Raw genomic sequence first — 22,045 nt, forward strand, 5'->3', positions numbered from 1 at the left:
TCTATTGCTAAATTTATTTTGTTTTCAATCATGTAAAAGTGTTTTACAGTAGCTGTTCTGTACTCTGCTCATGATGCGTGATGAAGGTGTAGAAATGAAAAGTTGCCAGTACCTTTATATTTTTAAAAGTTAAGACAGTGTGCTGCAAACAATCTTCTACACAAAATGTAAACTCTGTTCCTTTAAACAAACAAAAACACAAGTTGTGATCACTTTTCATAACATCTTTATTGAATTTGTGTCTCAGTTTTAAACATATTTACAGATACTTTAATTTGATTTTTTTTTTTTAAGCTCAGTAAAAATACAAATACAGAACACTCAATTTTTCAAAATCAACGTCGGTCCCAGCGACTCCATGGCCGCCCAGCTTTCCCCTGGGCTTCCTCCCTATCAGATATAGATGGAGATGATGTCAGCGTGATGTCACGGACCGGGGTGATAGAGGGCTGAGAGCAGAGACCGTACTGCATGAACGGACTGTTAAGAGTTTACTGCCACCAGAGATGGATGGATGAAGATGGATGAAATAAAACGTGTTGAACAGCAGGATGGGGAGGAGAAATATCTTGTTTCTACACTGATGGAGGCTGTTATGGTTTATTGTGAGGAGGTCCTTCTCCCAAAGACTGCTGTTGTTTCATTTAAATAAAGAAATGAAGATTTAATAAATATAAACTTCGCTCAAGATTGAGATTAATGTCGGCCAGAAATTTGGAGAACGCTGTTTTAATCCCAAATAAACATTTTGGTAAAACGTCCTCAACTGATACCTACTCTGTTTATCAAATCAGGACCTCAATATGTATCAAATCAAGAGACAACCACCTCTGTAGAGCTTTAGTATAATGCAGATAGTAATATCATGCTCTAAAAGACCAACACCGAAACACTGCCCCTTCTATGATCTCAAACTTCTGAAAACCAAATGTATGGGTGACACTGCCGTTTGAAGCTTTTGTTCATCAAACAGGGAAACAGTACATTGGTTTAGGATTCATTTTCATGACTATGTTAATACATATTTGGTGTTTTCAGAAGTATATGAGGCATAAGGGCGGTATGTGTGAGGCCACAGAGCGTGCTCATGGATGTGTTTTTGATAGTCTTGGGAGGAAAACTGAGCGCGACACCACATGGGGATAAGATGCTGTCGATCAGGCTGAAGATGGACACTCATTCATTAAGATTCATAAACAGCTGGATTTGGTCCTTTCATTGGATTTTTAGACACCTGGAAAGAACATCTCCAGATGTATCCTTTTGATTTGAAGTTTGAGTTTTTAAAGAGCAGCTGCACCAACAGAACTTGCTGGGAAAATGTCACTCAATCCATTTGTTGGTTTCTAATTTCCATTTTAAGAATCAGAAAGGTTAGACATCAGCTTAAATCAAACACCAGCTTTTGTTTTGAGATATAGAAAGATTTGAGTCATTCTGAACTTCAGTTGGATGTACATGAAATATTAAAGCTTATTAAAGTCATAAAGCTTTTGCCCATGGGCATCAACTTTGTCTTCCTCCTTGTTTTCACTACATCACAGTTCTGCATGTGTTTTTGCGCATCACATGCAAATGTCACTACAAAGAAAAACAACAAAAAAGGAATTTAATCGTAATGGTGTATTGAAAAATATAAAGCAAAGAATGTGAAGAAAAAGCACAGTATCGGCCAAGGCGCCACATTTGACAATAAGGCTTGAAAAGAAGCAGTCAGACACTGAACACGCACGCACGCACGCACGCACGCACGCACGCACGCACGCACGCACGCACGCACGCACGCACGCACGCACGCACGCACGCACGCACGCACGCACGCACACACACACACACACACACAATCTACCCTTTAGCTTGTTTTCATCTCTGTACCCGAACCAGTCAGCTGATACGCAAAGTTTGGAAATATGGGCAGTGGCGGTTCTAGAGTCTGTTGGGGCCCGAGGTAAAAAATCTACAGGGGCCCTCCAATCAGCGTTCATCACCTTCATGTTATACACAATAAACCCCCTTTCCACCAAGCGGTCTGGTTCAGTTCAGTACACATTTATTGGTGTTTTCACTGTCAAAAGTTGGGAAGGGTAACAAAATACCTGATCCGTACTGTCCTACTTTTTTGGTACCCTTCTGTTGGGGCGCCAAGTGTATCAATCTGACCCTAAAGGTTGGAGCTAGACACCCTGCAGTCCGTTGATTGGTCGAAAGAATCTTCACTTCCCGTGTGACAGCTTTAGTAAAGGACAAACACAAAATGTTGAAATGTCCTGCAGATATATCCTGCCAGCGCCTCAGAGATGCAGACCTTCCTAGGAATCATTGGGCCTCATTCACTAATATGTGCGTAGAAATGTTCTTACTCTGCGCATAAAACAAGTGCATACGCAAAATCACCGTCAGATTCATGACACGTGCGTACCAGCATATTTTGTTTTCACCATCTTGCGCATGACAGTGAATCAGAATGATTCTAAATCGTCAGGCGCATGCTCGCAAACCTGCAATCAGCATACTACCACGCCCCCATCTCTCCACGTAAGGACATCCGATTGGTGTATCAGGATGGGAGCGGTGAGGTGGAGACACGTAGAAGTTTTTAGGAGATGGCCCCAAAAGGCTTAAAAGATCGGCGTGTCTGCGGCTTAGATGCCGTTACAGTGAATGACATAGTTGCAGCAGTACGTGCATTGGCAGTCGGAATCAGCTGATCAGTCATTCGTCACACTCTTCAAACGTGTTTTGATGGTCTGATGCTCTCTCTTCTGAAGGCACCGGCTGCAATTTGCTTCAGCAAGGCTAAATCTTTAAACTTTCTTGTGTGTGACGTAAATCATAATCATGAATGTTCCCTGCATGCTCTTAAATAGGCTCCAATTAATCAGCTGGTTTTTGGTTACAAATGCGATATTTCATGGCAATATTAGTGGGAGAGGTCGACGATTAGATTTAAGATTTTAGATTAAAGGATGATAAGGTGAATATTTCATGATTATTTAATACATTTAGTCAATGCATTAGTTAATTCACATTTTTAATGCTTGTCTTTTCAACATTTAAAAAAAAAATATATATACATATAAAAATACATATATTATGTATTTTAAACGTCATGCATTTAGTTAAAAGAGTGTGTGTTAACATTTTCTGAGAAAGCTGGTCAATCATTTGTGCGTACGCATGGTCTGAGGAAGTTCTATTTTTGTTCGCAGAGTAAGAATGTATTGATGAATCCCAGATTTGTGCTTCCAACGCACAGTTAGTGAATGAGGCCCTTTGTTTTTACTCCGTCACATTCTTCTTCTTTGTTTAATTTATTGGTTGTCTACATGACGTCACACCGCTGTGATTTACTGATGTGTAAGAGTACGGTTGACTGTGGAAACACAAGCAAGATCAGGGTTTACTTTACCAAACTGTACTGAACCAGACCGGACCGCTTGGTGGAAACGGGGCTATGGTACCATCATCAGCATGTGGAGGGGGCTCGCTAGCCTCCTTTTTTTTTTTTTTGCTGGTTGCAGTGATGATTCAACATTTTGTCTTATTTTCTCCGCTCCCAGATGGCATTACTGGCCGCCTTGCCTGTCGACAAGCATCACCTCTGTATTTTATGTTGATGCTAACTGGTAACAGGGCTATAATGATCTCAGACACACTCATTTCTCTCTCATGCACACACACACACACACACACACACACACACACACACACACACACACACACACACACACACACACACACACACACACACACACACACACACACACACACACACACACACACACACACACACACACACACACACACACACACACACACACACACACACACACACACACACACACACACACACACACACACACACACACACACACACACACACGCACACGCACACACACACGGTCATTGCACAGCTTCACTGAGCCCATCATTAAGACTATTTTCTATCTTTAAATTTAACTTAGCAACTTTTATTCAAGGACAAAAATAATGGAAAAAAACATTTGGCTAATGTTGTGTAGCTTTTGGCGTTGGCGTTTAAAGATACAACACGCCTTGATTTCCTTATTTCATATTAACAACCTCACTCTCTGACTCATGTGTTGCTGCATTTTGAGACGATAAATCCTCAACAGGACTCCCCCTGGCTTCACTCGTAAAAACGTTAAGTTGTCATCTTGTGTAGCTGTAATGAATGGTTTCTGTTTTAGTATACTTTGTCTTTACTCAACACAATCTTCTTCTGGTCTCTGCCAGTTGATCTTAAAGCGAATAATTAGGTGTCATGAATGTGTTTGTATTTGAGTTTTAAAATGAGTTTTTGGATGATGGGCCTTACACAAAATATTCTGTGACAAAACCTGCAGCTTTTAATGGCACAGGATTGAAATCTTTTCTGCGAAGATGGGTGCCTAAATGAGCATATTTTCCCACACAGCGTCTTTTGCAGAGTCTTAGAAAAGCTGCTGATTGCTTGATAAATTAACGAGAGTAAACTTTTGTAGTAAATCTGTCTTCCACCTGTAGAGTGGAAGCTTGTTTGGCTCTTTTGCTAACCTCATTCGGCTGCACAGACTTAAGGATCTGTTATCTGAACAACCCGAGCAGTAAATCCCTCACACCGCTCTGGATGCTGCAGAGAGAGAGTCGTGTCAGGAGCGATAACTGCGGGCAGAGACTGTGCTGGTAACTGAGCAGACAGCTTGGTGGGCGGAGGCTCTGACTTCTTTCAACGAGGCCAAGCTCTTGATAAATCTCACCATACGGAGTGAGTCCAGTACTCGGACTGTAGAACCTTTAAAGGAAGGAGACGTTTCAAAGACTCAGCAGAGGCTGTGTCTGTATCTAAACCAGCCCTACTTTTGAAAATTTGCTCTTTATTTTACTGATCTTGCTTTCCTATACTTCAGCTTCTTAATGATATTGATATTCAGTGTTTGATGATATGTTGATGGCATTAAGCGAGGGGAAACGAGGGTCACACGGTCAGATCCATTTCTACATGAGCAGGTTCTGATTGTTCACTACAAACTAACGAGACCGGTTTACAGCTCGAAAGTGTAAATTAAACAATTCAACTCAAAAAAAAAAAAAAAAAAAATCACATTTCAGCACTTTACCCCCCAAAATTGTAAAATGATTCCAAATAAGAACATTTTTAAAAGATTCTCCAAAATGTGGACATTGTGACATTTTTGGAGACTCTTAAATCCAGACCCATTTTAGACCCATATGATATATTCTGGAGTGTAAAACATGTAATGGTCTGAAAAGTTGCTCCAGTAAATAGTTTCGATCTGAAGCTTTGAAATGGGCAGCAAAAAAAGTATTTTAGAGGCAAAAGTGCCGAATCTACAGAAGCCACAAGTAGACATCCACACATTTTATTTTACTCCGTTTCCTGTGATAAAGTAAGATAAAGTCATTTTCGGTTGTTTTCTCGGGATCACAACTTTATGTTTATGTTATTATAACAACGCTGGTTCTCTCGTGATAACTACATTTCTTGAGATTTTGAGAAAATTACTGAAATGAACGCCTTATCAAATTCAATTTCAAAATCAAGGGGAAACCAGCGGTGTATTCCCGAGGCAACAATATATAGAAGGTCAGATCTCAAGAAAATCCAAATATAGTCTGGATAAATGTATGGATGCTTGTCCTCTTAGGGCTTCCATAAAAATTAAAGTAAACCCATGGCTTGTTTTAAACACAGACAGGCTCCGATTGGTTCAGGAGTATCTACAGATATGGACTTTTCTTTTACAGATTAAGATACTTTTTGAAACCAGGAACATCTGTCATATCGCTGCGTTTCAGAGCCACCAGACTTCATAAAACTGTTTTTTCTACTTGCAGATCATGGGAGTCGATGGTCTACCATTACCTCAATCTGTGTTTTTTTTATTTTGTGTTATTGCGTCTTAATTGAGAAAACACAAAGTCACTAAATAACACAAACAAACAAGCCTGGATCAATTCCAAACTTTGATAGTTATTAAAAATCCAAATACGTCAAAGTAGGGCCAGGTTTCAAAATAGTGTCATTGCCTTTTAATTTTTCATTCTCTGCAGGAGTTCACAGAGTCAGCAGAGGAACCTGAACACTGAAGGACTTTTTAAGATGCGTAGGAGAGGTAGAGGTTGAAATGTAAGCTTGAGCAGAGGGTATGAAAAATGGAAAATAAAAGCAGAGAACGTCAGAGAATCTGAAAATAACTTTCGAGTTAGGCAGTCGACCTGGTGATATGGGTTTGAAGAGAGACCAATGTGTCATAGCGGCTCAGTGGGGAGACACAGGAGGGTCTTCATTTATTCATCTCTGTCAGCACCACACCTCTAACTTACCTCTTCTTCCCCAAACAAAGTGCATGGATAAATCATTTACAGCAGAGGTTATTTTAACCACCACACACTCGCTCACACATTTACACTCACACTAAATCATGGTTGTGTTCTCGCCTCATCTCACAGAGAAAAATAAATCGGGTTGAGCTATGAAAAGTTGGGAAATGAGAGAAAGCACAAGATGAGAGAATGGTTTGAAAAGCAGCGTCCAAACGAGAAGCAGCAGAATGTGTTTTTTTTTTTGTTTAGGGGGGGGTAAAGTTGTGACCCGGCGGCGTCTCAAAGTGGAAGAGAAACTGGAAATATGTCGAGGGAAGATGAGGGGAGGCCTGCTGCTGTCCCTGTGTACTACTGTTCCACTTACAATGGTCCAAGGAGGATTAGACGAGGAGGTGTGTGATTATAACTGGCCCCCGCACTGATGACGTGACGAGCTGAGTACAGTTCCAGGTGAAAGTTTGTCTGATGAAGATTAAACAGGAGTTGGGGGGGGGGGCTTTGATTCAACCCTGTGTCCCCTTTAAGGATTTGTCCAAACAGAAAGAAAAAACACAACTCATTAACAGACCCTGTAGAGTCCTCAAGTCTGTCCGTGTGTAGAAATGTCACTTCTGTCAGCGCAGCGTCAAACTGACTAAGTGATCCTTCAAGAATAATCCCATGTGCACTCTCTGCGAGTCTATATGGGAGGAAAAGTTTGGTCAAATCTCAAAGAAACACTAAAAATAATAACAAAAAAGCCTCCTGTTTAGGAGCTCTGTCTTTCAGAGAAAAGAGTCGTTTCAAGCCAGTCGTGAGGCTGAGCAGCGAACCCACCGTCCCTCAGAGAGACGGACTGAGAGAGTCTAGAAAGTAAAAGGTAAAAGAGGAGAAGAAGACTTTAAGTCGTCTCCATGCTGCACAGGCTCTCTCTCTCCGTCTCCTCTGGGTCATGTCTGCAGTCTGAGAGCTCAATGTAACTTTGTCCAGTGTTGGTGGTTTTTTTTTTTTTAAGGTTTTTTAGGAGGGGCAGGCAGGCAGGGGGTGCCCCCTGGTGCTGTAGTGGAGGAACTGAAGGGCCCGTCTACCGCTGAGCTGGCTCGCTGCCAGGCAGGGTGATGTTGCCCAGGTGGAGGACAGGAAGCGGGTGAGCCTCCGTGTTGAAGACCCAGCTCTCCAACGGCATCAGGTCGTCGCTGGAGAACAACAGGTACAGGTACCTGAGGGGGGGTGAGTGGTGGATTGGGATGTATGGGGTTTAGGGGGGGGGGGAGGGAAAGTTGTGAATGAAAGGGATCGGGTGAGGAAGGTGAAGAAGAAGAAGAAATAATTAAATGACCACAAACTGCAAATCATTTCCCGCAGGTTTTTCAAACAACATTCTGAATTTGTAGCTAAGCATGTCTCACCAATCAACGTTAATATACAGAGAAATGATAGCTAATCACCCATCATAAGCCCTGCCTCTAGTTTTTGCTTGGTGTTTAAGATGGCTTCTCAGTCTATCTCTCTCTCTCTCTCTAAAATCCACCTGTGTTCAGAGTCCAAAGAGTAGAGCTTTCATTCAATACCTGCTACTGTGTTTGACTCTTCAAGAAACATTTAAACCAATCTCAAAAACTGAAGCAGGTTATACATTTTTACAACAATCATAGTTAGCAAATCCTAAGGAACATCTCCAAGATCAGATCAATCTTGTCATTTAAGGACGCTGAAGTCCTCATCCATGCCTTTGGGTCATCTAGGCTGGATTACTGTAATGTCCTTTTGTCGGGGTGTCGGGGTGCCAAAGAAAAGTCTTTGAAGTCTGCAGATGGTTCAGAACGCTGCAGCTCGTGTTCTGACCGGAGCCTGCTGATATGAACACATAACCCCGGTGGTGTTGGCCTCTCTTCATTGGCTCCCTATTCATGCCAGAGCAGATTTTAAGGTGTTGCTACTAACTTTTAAAATATTAAATGGCAGCGCACCATTGTACCTTACTGACCTGGTGAACCCCTATGTGCCTGCCCGAGCCCTGCGTTCTCAGGGGACGGGTCTCCTGAGTGTCCCGAAGGTCAGAAAGAAGACAGTTGGTGAGCGGGCTTTTTCTTTTCGTGCACCGACACTTTAGAAGACATCAGGCAGGCTTGTTCTGTTGAGGTATTTAAAGCTAAGCTAAAGACCCATCTGTTTACTGTTGTGTATGAGTCATGATTTCTCTGTATGCTTTTCTGAGTCCGAGTGTGTTTTTAATTGTTTTTAGTTTCTGAAATGTTTTTTAAACTGTATTTTGTTTTAACTTTTTTACAGCACTTTAACTGAAAGCACTATATAAATTAAAGTATTATTATCATTATTAATCAGCAGCCTGTGTGACACCGAGCTGCTGTATTGCTGTGATGTGATTGGCTGGTAGCCGGCAGGAACAAAGAATGAGAACAGATAGACACTGAAGTCTGCGGCGCACATAGCCATTCAAATGTCAACGACGTGCTGGTGTGACGGCTGACCTTTAACGACTTACACACCAAATAAAAAATGTTCCTGATATTTGACACTTTGTGGTTCATAATTTTTGACACATTTGAGTAAAAAAAAAGAAGGTTGGATCATCAGAATCCTGCTGACAGAGCACCGAGTGTGCTGTTTTATGATTATCTTTGACCTTTTGCATGGTTTGATTGACAGCTACGACTGTGAACATGTTATAATATCCAGTCTGTTTACATGTACAGTAACACCAGGAAGAGACGGCGTTCAAACTGCTGCCAGCAGGGGGAGTCAGAGAGCCATTAAAGGCCTCTCTTCCCCCTCTGGTTGACTGTCTGAATCCTGAGCAGCTCCTATCTTCGGCCATCAGTGAAGATGAGGATGATGAAGACGACAAACCACAGAGATGTCAGAACAGGCAGAGACATTTATCAGCCTTTAAATACTTTGTTAACACTAATTAGTCACTTTAGATGGTTCATTCTGACATCCAGCAATTGTACAGAGAGTCAATGTTCTACTGTCCCTTTAAGAACCAGAATTAACAATGAATTGAACCAATGTTGAATATAAAACAGCCAATGAGAAGGTTATTAAAATCTGTCATGCATCATTTGTTATGCTTCCCTCACTCAGGACTTGAAGGTTGCACTTTGGATGTTGATATGTGATACTCACTGGTGTATCTGTGGTTTGTTTTTATGCTGCACTGATGCTTTTCACAAGACTGAAGCTCCTAACAGATAAATTAAGTTATTTGAATTTGAATATTTGAGTAGTTTATTAAGTTTCATTAGTCCATGTTTCACTGTGAGTATGAAAAAAGGCTTAATGATGTCATGAAGTACACCTTTGCCTTGTAGTGTGGCATTTTATTTGAGCAGAAGCCTCATTAGATCGTCAGCTGAATTAAGTTTCTCATACATCGTGCATTAAGTGTAAGTGTTGACAGTGGCAATCCTAGAGTCTGTTGGGGCCCTAGGCATAAATCAATTGGGGGCCCCTCCAATTACCATTATGTCTGCCAGTGTCCTGACACTCTTCCTCTTTCTTTTTCACTCCCAGACGGATCATTCTCTTCCTTTTCCTTCAGTGACTTTTATTGACTTAACTACGGCTGCTATAATGAGGACTGTAGCCTCTGTACGTGGTGCGTGCGTCATAACCGCTTGGCTATCTATCGTCCCACTTGTGTCTTTCTTTAAGTTCTAAAAACAGGACTGCAGTTGGTGGAAAAGATCCAAAATGGGACTGACTTCTCCGTTTGAAATCATGGCTGTGTTGTAAACAAACCCACCAACAGCTCTTGTGTTGTATTTGGATGAGCGTCTGGTGACTTAACACACTTAACCTTTTTTTTTAACCTGTGTCTGCCGGGAATCAAAGTCAGACCAAATCAGACAAGATAGACATCCTTTAAATCGTGAAGGTTCACCGCTTTCTTTTAAAGCTGTTCGCCCATTTAAATTCATTTTTTGAAAGTTTTTGTCTCACATGCTGCTTCTTAGAAAAATAGTTTTCTTCTAATTTATTCTAATAAATTTGATTTAAAAAAAAAGAGAAAAAAAGAAGACACTAATTGTTGCAATCTGGGACGACAAGTTCCTTCAATCAGACACTCCACTACCCACCAAATCATTGCATTAATCACAGAAGTGATTTATTAATCAACAGAAGGACAGATGATAATTAATCAATCTGTCAGTGCAGTGTAATCTTACTTGAGTGTCTCGGCCAGGAAGAAGCTCTGCTGGACATCGTCGTAGGTCGGGTTGGAGGAGTAGACGTCCTTCACCCCCGAGAAGCCTCCGCTCACCCTGCAGAACTTATCAATGGCCTGGAGGAGACAAGGAAGGAGGAAAGAGAGGATCAGACAAGAAAAGAGTATGAGATGGAAACAAAAGAAGAGAAAAGGAGATACAAGTTTAGAAGTAGAAACACAGAAAAAGAGAAACAGAAAAAGGACAGAAGTCGGAAAGAAAAGGTAAAAGAATAAGAAGAGGATCCGAAAGAAGAAGAAACACACAAGGAGAAGCAAGAGGGAAAAAGGGCCAGGAGAAAAGGTGGTGGGGGTGGGGAGAGGAGAGCACAATTTTAATAAGCCTTCAAAAGCATGCTATAATTAATTTCTTTGCTGGTGACAGATTAGAGCGAGTCCTGCGGAGACACACACAGGAAACAGCAGCCGTAGAAAACTGGAGGAAAAGAAGATTAGCACAAAAGCCTCGCCTTGCTTCCCCTGCATTTACATTTCATTTTCTAACATTTGCTTTTTGTCTCTGGTCTAACACAGACAGCTCATTGAAAAGTGGACACACTCCCCATGTGTTTTATTTTACGCTGCATTTGAAGATGCTGTTGCATATCTGCAAGGTAATTTCAGGTTTCTACAGGCAGATTGCCCTCGCTGAATCTGATTTTTGCTAAATGCCAAAGGGTTGAATGAAAAATGGGAGATGTTTCTTTCTAAACACGTCTTTTGTTTTGATTTCTTTCACTCGCTGTCTGTGATTGACAAAACAACAGCGTGTGATCTGTGTATTGAGTGGATTGTTTGCTTCATTCAGATTCAGGCTGATTTTTTTTTTGGTACATTGGAGAAGTTTGAATTTCCTTACAGTCCTTATAAAAATAAACAAGATGTTCAGCCTTTTCAGGACACGTTCAGGCTCCTTTTGTAGGAGGTTTGAATAGTGATGTAAATCCCCTCTCTGTCTATTCATTTCTGCTTTCCAGGGTTTATCTTTGATCCTCAGAGCACAACAGAAGTGATGTCAGCGTTTCAAAAACAACAAAACGACAACAGCGAGGACAGCCAGTCAGAATGTGGACAATTAAAACAGTCTGATAACTTCCTCGTCTCCACAAAAACATCCAGAATAAAAACCACGGACTGTAAATATCAAAGGATGAAGCCTGAGTGATGTCACCCTTATGTTCCTGCTGGAGAACTTTCAGTCAACCTAACGACTAGACGAGAGCTGGAGCTGAGGCGGGTTTTAAGCCTCTTGATGAACCGTTACAAAGCGCCCACCTATCAATCAGGTCACTCTCCTGCCTCACTTTGCAGAACATGTATCGTTCATAAAATAAAGACATGCTTTATAAATAAATGAACCCCTGTATGGAGGCCCAGTGTGATGACTGAGCAGCATTACTTTTGACTTTTTAAGTCTATTTTATTTTCTAGGATAAAGCTACTGACTCTATCTTTAAGAGGGCCAACTCAGCGTCCAATCATGGCAAAGCTAAACGTTTCATTATCAGGATCAATTTTATCCAAAGCATGATCAGGTAGACTAACAGTGACATCATCTGAAGATCAAAACATCCAGCAACTTCTCACATACAGGAAGACATTGTTTCAGGAGTGGAGGAGTAAAAAAAAAAAAAAAATCTAATTTGTGAACAGGTGCTCCCCCATCTGCATCCACACAAGTCTGTAATAAGTCATTACAAATGCAGCGTTGGTGCAGCTGCTGACTGGCAGACGTTACCTGTGCGCTCTATTGATTTACAGTGACGACTTTTAACGGTGAAATTGGCACGTCCATAAAAATTCTGTCTGTGTGGCTCTCCTGCTCATACCTTATCGACTTTCACTACTAACGCATGTAATTGAAAGAATTATCTACGTCCTTGTCTCTCTTTCGCTCTCTATGTCACACACACACACACGCACACACACACACACACACACACACACACAAGTCTCCCTCCATCCTGTCCTGGAGTGACCATTTTGCTATCAGCAGATTTCCGTCATGACGAGTTTGGACCCGTAATTCCCGCTATTAATGGTCTGCTGCGCCAGACATGCATTTGCCCTTCCGAAGCCCCACTGCAGCCTGTGCACGCACACGCGCACGCACACACTTATATCAAGCTCAGTGTATCCTTTATTATGTCTGGCTGCTTAAAAAGACATTAAGACACAGGTCACATTTCCACTTGAATACACGCTCAGCAGTCTGGGAACTTCTAACCTTCTCACTACAGAACATCTCGTTTATTTAACTGTACTTATAAATGTAAAACACACACACACACACACACACACAGACACAGACATCAGGACCATCTGTGCTAAATAAATTACCCAATAAAAGTGTACTTGTAGGAGGAGAGTGTGTCTGCAGCTGCTAAGCGAGGACACGTTTCACATTACAGCAGCTCGACTTCACCGCCACACACTCTGACACACAAGTACAGATGCTACACACACACACACACACACACGTGCGCAAATCAACACGTAAAGGCGAGAAAATGTTTACATGGCTGATGTGAAAAGAGGAAGCATGTCGGACAGATGCAGGTTTTTGATGCGTCAGATGGATGCAGCTGGGGTACGGAGGGGAGTGTGTGTGACGCAACATGCAGAGAAGATCACAGGTGTTTGAGAGAAAAGTGTGTTTGTGTGTGTGTGTAGGTGTGTGTGTGTACAGTAAGTGAGGGCGAAAGAGATCAACAGATGAAGAGAGTAGGACAGTGTCGGGCTTTGTGTGAAAATGTTACTGTGTGTTTGAAAGAGACAAAGAACATTAGAAATAAAGGAAAATATGAACAATAGAAGAGAAGATGCAAATTAAAGAAAGAGGATAACATGAGCTATTAGCCTAAAATATATGAAATCTGCTCTTTGTTTGCAGGTATGCAGTTAGTTCACAAGTCTGAAGGCCGACTAAAAACACTTGGAGAATAACAACGCTACACTTAAACCCTAACAGAGAAATGAAAATGGATGAGTTTTCAGTACTATAAAAATATAAATACAACTCTGTCCAAAGGTAAGCCAGCTCCAGAACGATATATATTTTTTGGTATTTGATTTTGTTTTATTTGATGACTATTTGAGTCTGTCTCTATGTCAGCCCTGTGATTGACTTGTGAACAGTCCATGGTGTAACCCCGCCTCTCAGCTAGGATCAGCTCCAACCCCCCGCGACCCCGAACGGGAAAAGTGGTCAAGAAAATGGATGGATGATGACTATTTGAAAATATATATTTTTTTAAAGATTTATTTATGGGCTTTTTGTGCCTTTATTTGAGAGATAGGACAGTGGATAGAGTCAGAAATGGGGGAGAGAGAGAGAGAGAGAGAGAGAGAGAGAGAGGTGAACGACATGCAGGAAAGGAGCCACAAGTCGGATTTGAACCTGGACCGCCCGCTTTGAAGACTACAGCTTCCATACACGGGACGCAGGAACTAACAACTGCGCCACTGCACCACTGCGCCACCAGCGCCCCAGGACACTGGATTAAATGGAAACAATAGTCAACCCAGTCAGACATCGTTTCCTAAACATTAAATGTGCTCACCAAAACGTGTGCTAAACATTAAACAAGGTCAGATCAATATAAAGACTCCTCTGCATTAGTTTCTGTGTTTATATGCAATGTGAAATAATTAAAGAGAAGCCATGATGAGTCCTTCAGCAGCAGCTCTTTAATGTGTCACTCACATATCACAAACACACTCCGATGTATTTACTCTGCTCATGAGAGCGTCTGCACTCACTCCCCCTCAGAGAAACAAAGACGAGAACTTTCACTGCTTAAAAATGGAGCAAAAGGAGCTGACATGCAGATTGGCAGGAGAAAGAGGAGAGTAGGAGAACAGTGAAAGGGGGGAAAACAAAAATCTTTGACGAGCAGGCCGCCTGAGATTCAGACAGAGGAGACACATTGAGGAAGTGAATGGAAGATGAGCTGCTTAATCCTCCGTCAGAAAGAGGAGAAGTGAAGAGGACAGAGAGGGCTTTTCATTTCTGCTCCACTTCCAGATCAAAACACTAACTAACCACACCTTAGAGACACTAATTCTCTAAACTTTCTACCCTACATGTTCATATCCTCAACGTACAGTAACCTTTATCAACCGTTTGCATGATTGACTATTGCAGAAATCTTACGCTACCTTTAATTCTACAAGCCCAATATAAACTTCATGCTTAAATCAGGGTTTTTTTGTGTTTAACAGTCAATATTACAGGAAGCTTTGCAATATTAGCTGTGAACTTTGCTGTTTTACTTCCTTCCTATTTGCCATGCACCTTAACAGCCTCTGCTTTATCGGGTCTCATGCACTACATCACTTTATTCTATCCATTTTATATCAGTATTCATCAGTTCTGGTTACTTTATTCCTGTTGCTTCTTATCCATCATTGCACTACGGTCACTTTATTTATCTCATATTTACCTTTATAGTTATATTGTATATATTAGTTCTGTTGTTCCATTTTTCGCCACGCACCTTATAACTTATCATTTAGTTTTGCCTACTTACATAGTAGGACATATATAGCACATAGCTTTGTATATATATATTTATTTCTCGTTTACTGCACATAGTTCTGGTTACATCTGTTTACATCTGTCAGTCCGATCACTGTCCACTTATATCTACTCTTTTTATATTTTGTATTTTAAGTTACGTTTAAGCTTTAAGTTGTATTTAAATTGACACTTTATATTTAGGTTAAAATGTTTCATCTACCTGCACTGTTGTTATTTTACTGCACTGTGTGCTTTTGAATTGCCCTCCGGGGACAAATAAAGTTTTTTGAATTGAATTGAATAATCATTAAGACTGAGGTTACAATTTCAAAAACCATATATGTATGTGATTAAGGACTTCAAGTATATAAGGATATGGACTACAGATCCATAAAGATATGTATGTGATTAAGGACTACAGATACATTAGGATACCTTTGTGATTAAGGACTACAAATACATAAGCATATGGACTACAGATAAGATGAAGGACTACTGATACATAAGGACACGTATCTGATAAAGGATTAAGGACTGTATTAATTGACTTAAATGAATATTTAAAATATTTAGTTGGTCAAATCAAGGATTCTGATTGAACTATTTGATGCATCAATCTGTTTGACATAGTCGGGAAAAAGTTGAGCAAGTCAGATAAATTGAATGTGTTGACTACAAGGTGAAGCCGTCATGACTTTATACACTGAAACACTTTTTGCACAGAGACCCAAAGAGACCATACACAACACTGTGAGGGAGCACTCTTCATGTATCCGTCTGGAGCAGGGGGGAGTGGTGAATGCAGTTTGAAATGTCTCCCTGCCCGGGTTGTCATAACCACAGTAGCAAGGCATGAAAAACTGCTCTCTATTTTGCTTCGTGGCTTTTCAGCAGAGAGAAGAATGAGGGCTCATAATTACAAAGAGTCTGACCTTCAGACTGAATAGTCGGCTTAACAGTTTCAGATTCAGTCAAACAAACTCAGCTCGTTGTTATATACTTGATCCTGAAACTTGTGAATATTTTGCATTTCTTGAATGGTTATATCACTGCTCAGTGATTTTATTGCATCTGCTAATGCTAGTGATGAAGTACTCATGACCGGTCTTGGTTTTGTCTTTGTCTGGATCCCTAAATGTCTTGGTCTGGTCTCGGTCTCCCTTGGTCTTAGTCTTGACTGAGTCTCGATCCCTAAATGTCTTGATCTGGTCTCGGAGCACTCTGCGTGTTACACTTTGGAAGACGTTCTTTGGATCACTTTGAACATGTGTAATTTAAAAGTCTGGGTTTAACTCTAGTTTTCTGTCAGTTTCATTTAGTAAATCCCCTTTTGATCTCCTAGAATTCATGTCTGACTTAATTTCAGGTTAATTACTTTCCTTTAATAGACTGCATTTCCCCTAAAACCTGCTGGATTTTTTATCATTTTGCACCCGTCTCCCTCCTCTGTTCTGAAATTAGAGCAAGAACTGATTATTCTTGGGGTGAACTTTTCATCGACTTGCCCTGTGAGGAGATTTTCCTCCGTTCTGAAAAGAAACTGAAAAGCAAACGTAACAGATATCTAACCGGATCCTTCCTGTTGGTGCACATTATGAAACCTTGTGCAGAAATAATATTACATCCCTGACTCTCAAAATAAACATGAGCTTTGTTTTGAAGGAGCAGTGTGCAGACTTTACTGATACCTTGTGGAGGGGTTGCATCTGAGTAGCTACAGTATAGAGAATCTGTCTTAAGGTGATACAAGACAAAACTATAGCTACGTTTATCAACTTTAGCTAAGTTGATTGAGGAAAGTCATTTTCTTTTCCCATTGTTGAATTTTAACTTGAGCAGCTAATATGTTCCCAAACAATCATGTTAGAAAACACCTTCGCACATCCACTTTACAAGACAGGTGCATAGGAGAGCAATGTGTCCATCAAAAACTTAAAGATGAACTCCTGCAAACTGTCTTGCAACATTTCGGTATTCTTTCATTTTAATGCCCTGCTGCCATCTTCTGTCAGCAGAATCCATGTAAATGAAGCATAAATCTAACATACTGGAACTTCTAATATGACCTTCTCAATCATGGCTGAGGGCGCACTCACACTGCTCCAGGACTAACCGGACCTGAGCACCGTTACCTCGTGTACATGACGTAACACATACATGTCTTTACGTTATTATGATGCGTGCTTAGTTAACGTCACAGGCGGACTCAAAAAAGGGGTTGCATAGTCCAGGAGTCTCCCTAGGGCTAAGGAAGTGTAGCACTCGATGAAGCACTCACACTAGTCAAACGAACTGGACCATGGGGGTCAATGGGTCTTGGGCACGGTACAGATTGCCTAGTGTGAGTGTGCCTTTAGTGCTTTTAAAGTTAATACACCTGAGCGTTGCTTACCTGTGCCGCCTCCCAGCCCCACTGGCGATACTTGGGATCGTGGGTGAACCTCCACATGTACCAGTAGGTCTCGATGACCTCGGGCCGCAGGATGTAGTACTTCTCGTTCTGCCGCACGGCCACCGCCTCCAGGCCGCTGTCGAACTTGAAGGCTTCCGGGCCGAGCTTCAAAACTGGAGGAGAAGAAAAAGCAAAAAAAAAAAAAAGAGGAGGTGAAGAGGAGTAGAGGAGAAGGAGACATGAAGGAGACGTAAAGAGAGACATGAAGGGAGTGTGGGGGAGTAAAGGGAATATGGGACGAGGTGGGAAAAGAGAAAGATAGAGAGTGGAGTTTAAAAAAAGGACAACACAGGATTAATTGAAACAGAGAAAAAAAAAGAGAAAAGATGAAAAATGTGGAGTATATCATAAGGTTTGTTGAGAAAAAGGAAGGAGGAAAGGAAGGTGAAAAAGTGGGTGATAAAAAGAGGTAAAAACAAAGAGGAGATGAACACTATCCTTTTATCCTTGTTTGTCTTTACGGTTTGGTGACTGCTGATTACGGGTCAAAGCTGGTATTAAATAACGGCCATGTGAATGTGTGCGCTGTAAGGAGATAATAAGCCTCCTTCTCATTGATTTTACAGACTTTTCAACATCTTACGAGTGTTTCCTGCCAATTAAGTGTGACAGCCATTAAGAGTCTGACTGTGGAGAATCAGAGAGGCTGAGGAGGCGGTGAAAGGGCCGAAACGATTAAACACACCACACACACACTAACCGGTACTAAATGAACGCCTTGAATGACTGCTCATTAACAACCAACAGGCTGGTTTTAGACAGCCTGACTGTTGCTTTCAAACTCTCTGCCACCAACCCAGAAGCTTCTCTTTCTCTGCCTTCACACACACCCTCTCTCAGCTTCATTTGTTGCTATGGCAACCTCACGAGTCGTGACTTAACACAAGCAAACACAACTTAACATACAGTCATAATGCAGATCTCTCACACGCACGCACGCACGCACGCACGCACGCACGCACGCACGCACGCACGCAAAATTGTGTGTGTGTGTGTGTGTTCAGCCTCACCTGTCCTATCGTAAGACTCATGGCAGGTGTGTGCGATCTCAGCGCCCAGCTGCAGGTAGTGTCCTGCCTTGTCGTCAGGCGAGCCGTCGGCGCCCAATGCGAACATGCCGCCGGCAAAGCAAGCCAGGTGGCCCATCTTCCTCTCCAGGTGGCCGTTCTTCCACTCACCAATGAACGTCAGACCGCCGTTTGATTTGCGAATCAGGTGGCGTTCGATGGCCTGGAGGGAGGGAGACAGTGAACAAGGATGTTGACGATAGAACGTGTTTATGGATGTTTTTTGGAAACTGAGGGAAGACAGGCCGAAGAAAATGGACTGAAGTTAAAATAGAATTGAGTGTGTTTATACGTGGGAGTGTGTGTGTAGGCAGAAAGTGATTGAAACAGCTCACGAGGTCGAGGGGAGGGGGGGGTGTTGAAGATTTAAGGTCAGAAAAGAGGGATGGGAAAACATTAATTATAGCAAGAATGTGCATGGAGGATATGAACAAATATCAAGTGTGTGTGTGTGTGTGTGTGTGTGAATGTGTGTGTGTGAATGTGTGTGTGTGTGTGTGTGTGTGTGTGTGAATGTGCGTGTGAATGTGTGTGTATGCATAATGAGGTTACAGTGTGTGTAAAGGGCATTGACATTGAGTGTGTGTACTAGGGTGGAGAGGGTCAAACAGAAGAAAACCGAGTGTGTGTGAGAGCAGAATCAAATCCCTCGTTTGAGATCTTTTATGCACACTCTCGTACACTTAAATCTACACTTTCAGTTATTTTATTCAAAAGAGGAAAAGTAAATCTCTCTCTTTTTAAAGGTATGGAGTTAACTTGTTAACCCCTGTAAACCTTTCCTCACAATGTATAGACTGACTTCAATCTAACTGGGCTTCTTTCCCGTGGGTTGATATGATTATGTCAGTCTTAAGTGTCTGTGATAAGAGCTGCGTCCCCAGCTACCGCCTGCTCATCATTCTTACAATTTTCTCTTCTTAAGAACACTGCAGTATTGAGGGATGGCACAATTATATATGTCACACAGTCGTATAGTAAAAAAGGTTAACTAATGGCAACTAGACTAAGAGCGATTTCTTCGGGTTAGTTGCCGATGAGCAACAAGATACAACCTCCTGCTCTCACTGTACCTCGATGGCGTCGTCGTAGGTCTTGCGGGCTTCTGTATCGGTCTTGTCGGACATGATCCACGCCTTCAGCAGGTACTCGTAGAAACTGTCCCCAAGTCCTCCAACAGAGGTGTGATCTGGAGAGAGAAAGAGGGGACAAGAAGTCTTCAAAAAGAGAGAAATGAGAAGTCTCACAGGAATTATTCATATTTCCACTTTGCCTCCAAGTCTCAAAGGTATTCACCCGAACCTATGGTGCTTTTCTTCTTTAGCCTCACATTATATTAGCAGAATGCTTCCCGTCATTTCCCTGTTTTATTTAAACCCTTCCCTTGATGTACTCATATTTTAACGTCCCCAAAAGTTTACACAGCTGAACACGGCTGTCCTCGTTTGCAGGACACCACACAGAGAGATAGAAAGAGAGAGAGAGAGAGAGAGAGAGAGAGAGAGAGAGAAAGGAGGGGACACAGTGACCACTCATTCTGATCAGACTGAAAATACATGATTTCTCTTCAGAGGGAGTTTCAGATTCCGTTTTAAAGCATTTGTGTAATTCAGGAGTGAAAGCACTGACATTTAAAACATTATTCATAATATAAGCAGAAAAAAGAGAAATGCCTGATTACGACAAATCCAAAATACTTTAGATTAGCGTTGACGCACCAGAATTTTTATTTTATGCTTCTATTAAAAAAATATATCTATACCCTGTTTAATACCATGGCAACCAAATTAGAAACCCTAGCCACCAAACATCGGGTCAATTCTTGTTTTTAATGACCAAAAATTGCAGGTGAACTCCTGCACACTGCCAACGCTGCAAAGACAAGTTTGGAACATTTTAGTATCTGTGGCTCATAGCAGTTTGTTACAAATATGACTGAAGATCTGTAGCTTTTTTATTTATTTATTTTGGTACTTTTTAACACTTTTTTTGTGATCATTTTTTAGAAAAAACATCATATATTACACACTTTTTCCCTTTTCTTGCCCTCACCCCCTAGAGCTCAAACATACAAGTACAAAAGTGGATTTGTGCAAATGTCAGCATCAATCAAACTTCAAAACCGTTCCCCGACCCCCATCCTGCCCATGGCAACCACACATACATCCCAACCCCAGAAATACTATTAATCATTAAAATAAAAGCAATTCTTTCATTTTAAAACACGAGGTGTTGTAGCGTATCAAAGCATGGACATGTTGGCAACCTAACTGAAGATACATAAACATTTTAGTAAACGTAAATGATGTTTGTGCTCAAGAGTTTAATCATATCAAAGAGAACTTTATGTTGGTCTGCAGGTATTCAGAGTAACTTTTGAGTGATGTAATAAAGTGGGCGGGTGTTTTCAGGAAGGAGCTGTTAGTTTCACTTTGGAGCTCCCCTGGTCGGGTTGTAAAAATATATTTTGCACCAGAATCTTGGATTAAAAGAGGTTTCTTTTTTTTTTAAAGCTCTGACTTCCCCAGATTATTCCTCATCCTCCTCAAATCTGTTCAGCTTGATCTAATCATATCCGATATTTGAGCAGATTGCTTTGTGTCTCATCTAAAGAGATTCTTTCCTGCATGTGATTAACATGCCCACAGGCAAACAGAGAGATATGCAAAGGAGCGAGAAAGATGAAGAATCCATTGAAGTGATGAATTATTCATCTTTTGTCACAGAGAAAGCGCAAACCTCACAAACAACCTTGGAGACAGAACTGAGGGCAGAGTGAGCGCTGGTGTGCGTGCGTGTGTTAATGCCTGTGAGTGCACATGAGGGTGAATGAGTTGGATTTCTGTCATTAAAATGACAGCTAGTGATTGGACACTGGAGTGTATGAAACTACATTTGGAAAAATTTATGAAACAAGCATATTGTTTCTTATAACATTTTTAAAGGAGCAATCTGTAAAATATCTTCTGTTTTAAATTAAAAAAGGACCTTACTATATGATCAGACATTAAGGAAACATGCTATGTTGAAGTGCTGGCTTCTCTGACAACAATGCAGCAGCCAGTATGTCCTCCTTCTAACTTTAGATTCTGGTCCTGAGTGGTCTGTTTTTGTTTGGACCAGAGAAGGTAGGCGGTTTTAAGACACCCCCCACACGGCCGTTTTGGACACCTCTCAGTTTACCAGCTATGAGACCAGTTATCAGGTCAAACCAACAGGTGATGCAGCGATGGAAGCGGACTGGTTCAGACAGAAGTGATTGTACCCGACCTAAAAAGCCTCTGCATGTTTCTAATAAGCTCCACGAGCAGAAACGTGCTCAAACTAGGATCAATATTTGAAATGCTTTCGAAAAATGGAGAGAGGTTAGAACGCAGAAAGGTTTACAGACCGATTCACAGCTGACTAAACACTGAAGCTTCAGTGTCCACCACATGGCAACTCTG

General features: G+C 41.4%; 1 protein-coding gene across 1 annotated transcript in view; it reads right to left on the reverse strand.

The window, feature by feature from the left end:
• Nucleotides 1-209: 209 nt before the first annotated feature.
• The window catches only part of man1a2 (mannosidase, alpha, class 1A, member 2), a 132,108-nt gene continuing 110,272 nt past the window's right edge, over nt 210-22,045 (reverse strand). Inside the window, exons 10-14 of the mRNA XM_020631969.3 lie at nt 19,673-19,788; nt 18,543-18,762; nt 17,473-17,645; nt 10,521-10,636; nt 210-7,547 (exon numbers count right to left, since the gene is read on the reverse strand). Coding sequence (XP_020487625.1) covers nt 7,412-7,547; nt 10,521-10,636; nt 17,473-17,645; nt 18,543-18,762; nt 19,673-19,788 — 761 coding nt within the window. The 3' untranslated portion in view covers nt 210-7,411. The remainder of the gene's footprint in view (nt 7,548-10,520; nt 10,637-17,472; nt 17,646-18,542; nt 18,763-19,672; nt 19,789-22,045) is intronic.

This window comes from Labrus bergylta, chromosome 13, assembly GCF_963930695.1.
Source record: "Labrus bergylta chromosome 13, fLabBer1.1, whole genome shotgun sequence".
Lineage (NCBI taxonomy): Eukaryota > Metazoa > Chordata > Actinopteri > Labriformes > Labridae > Labrus > Labrus bergylta.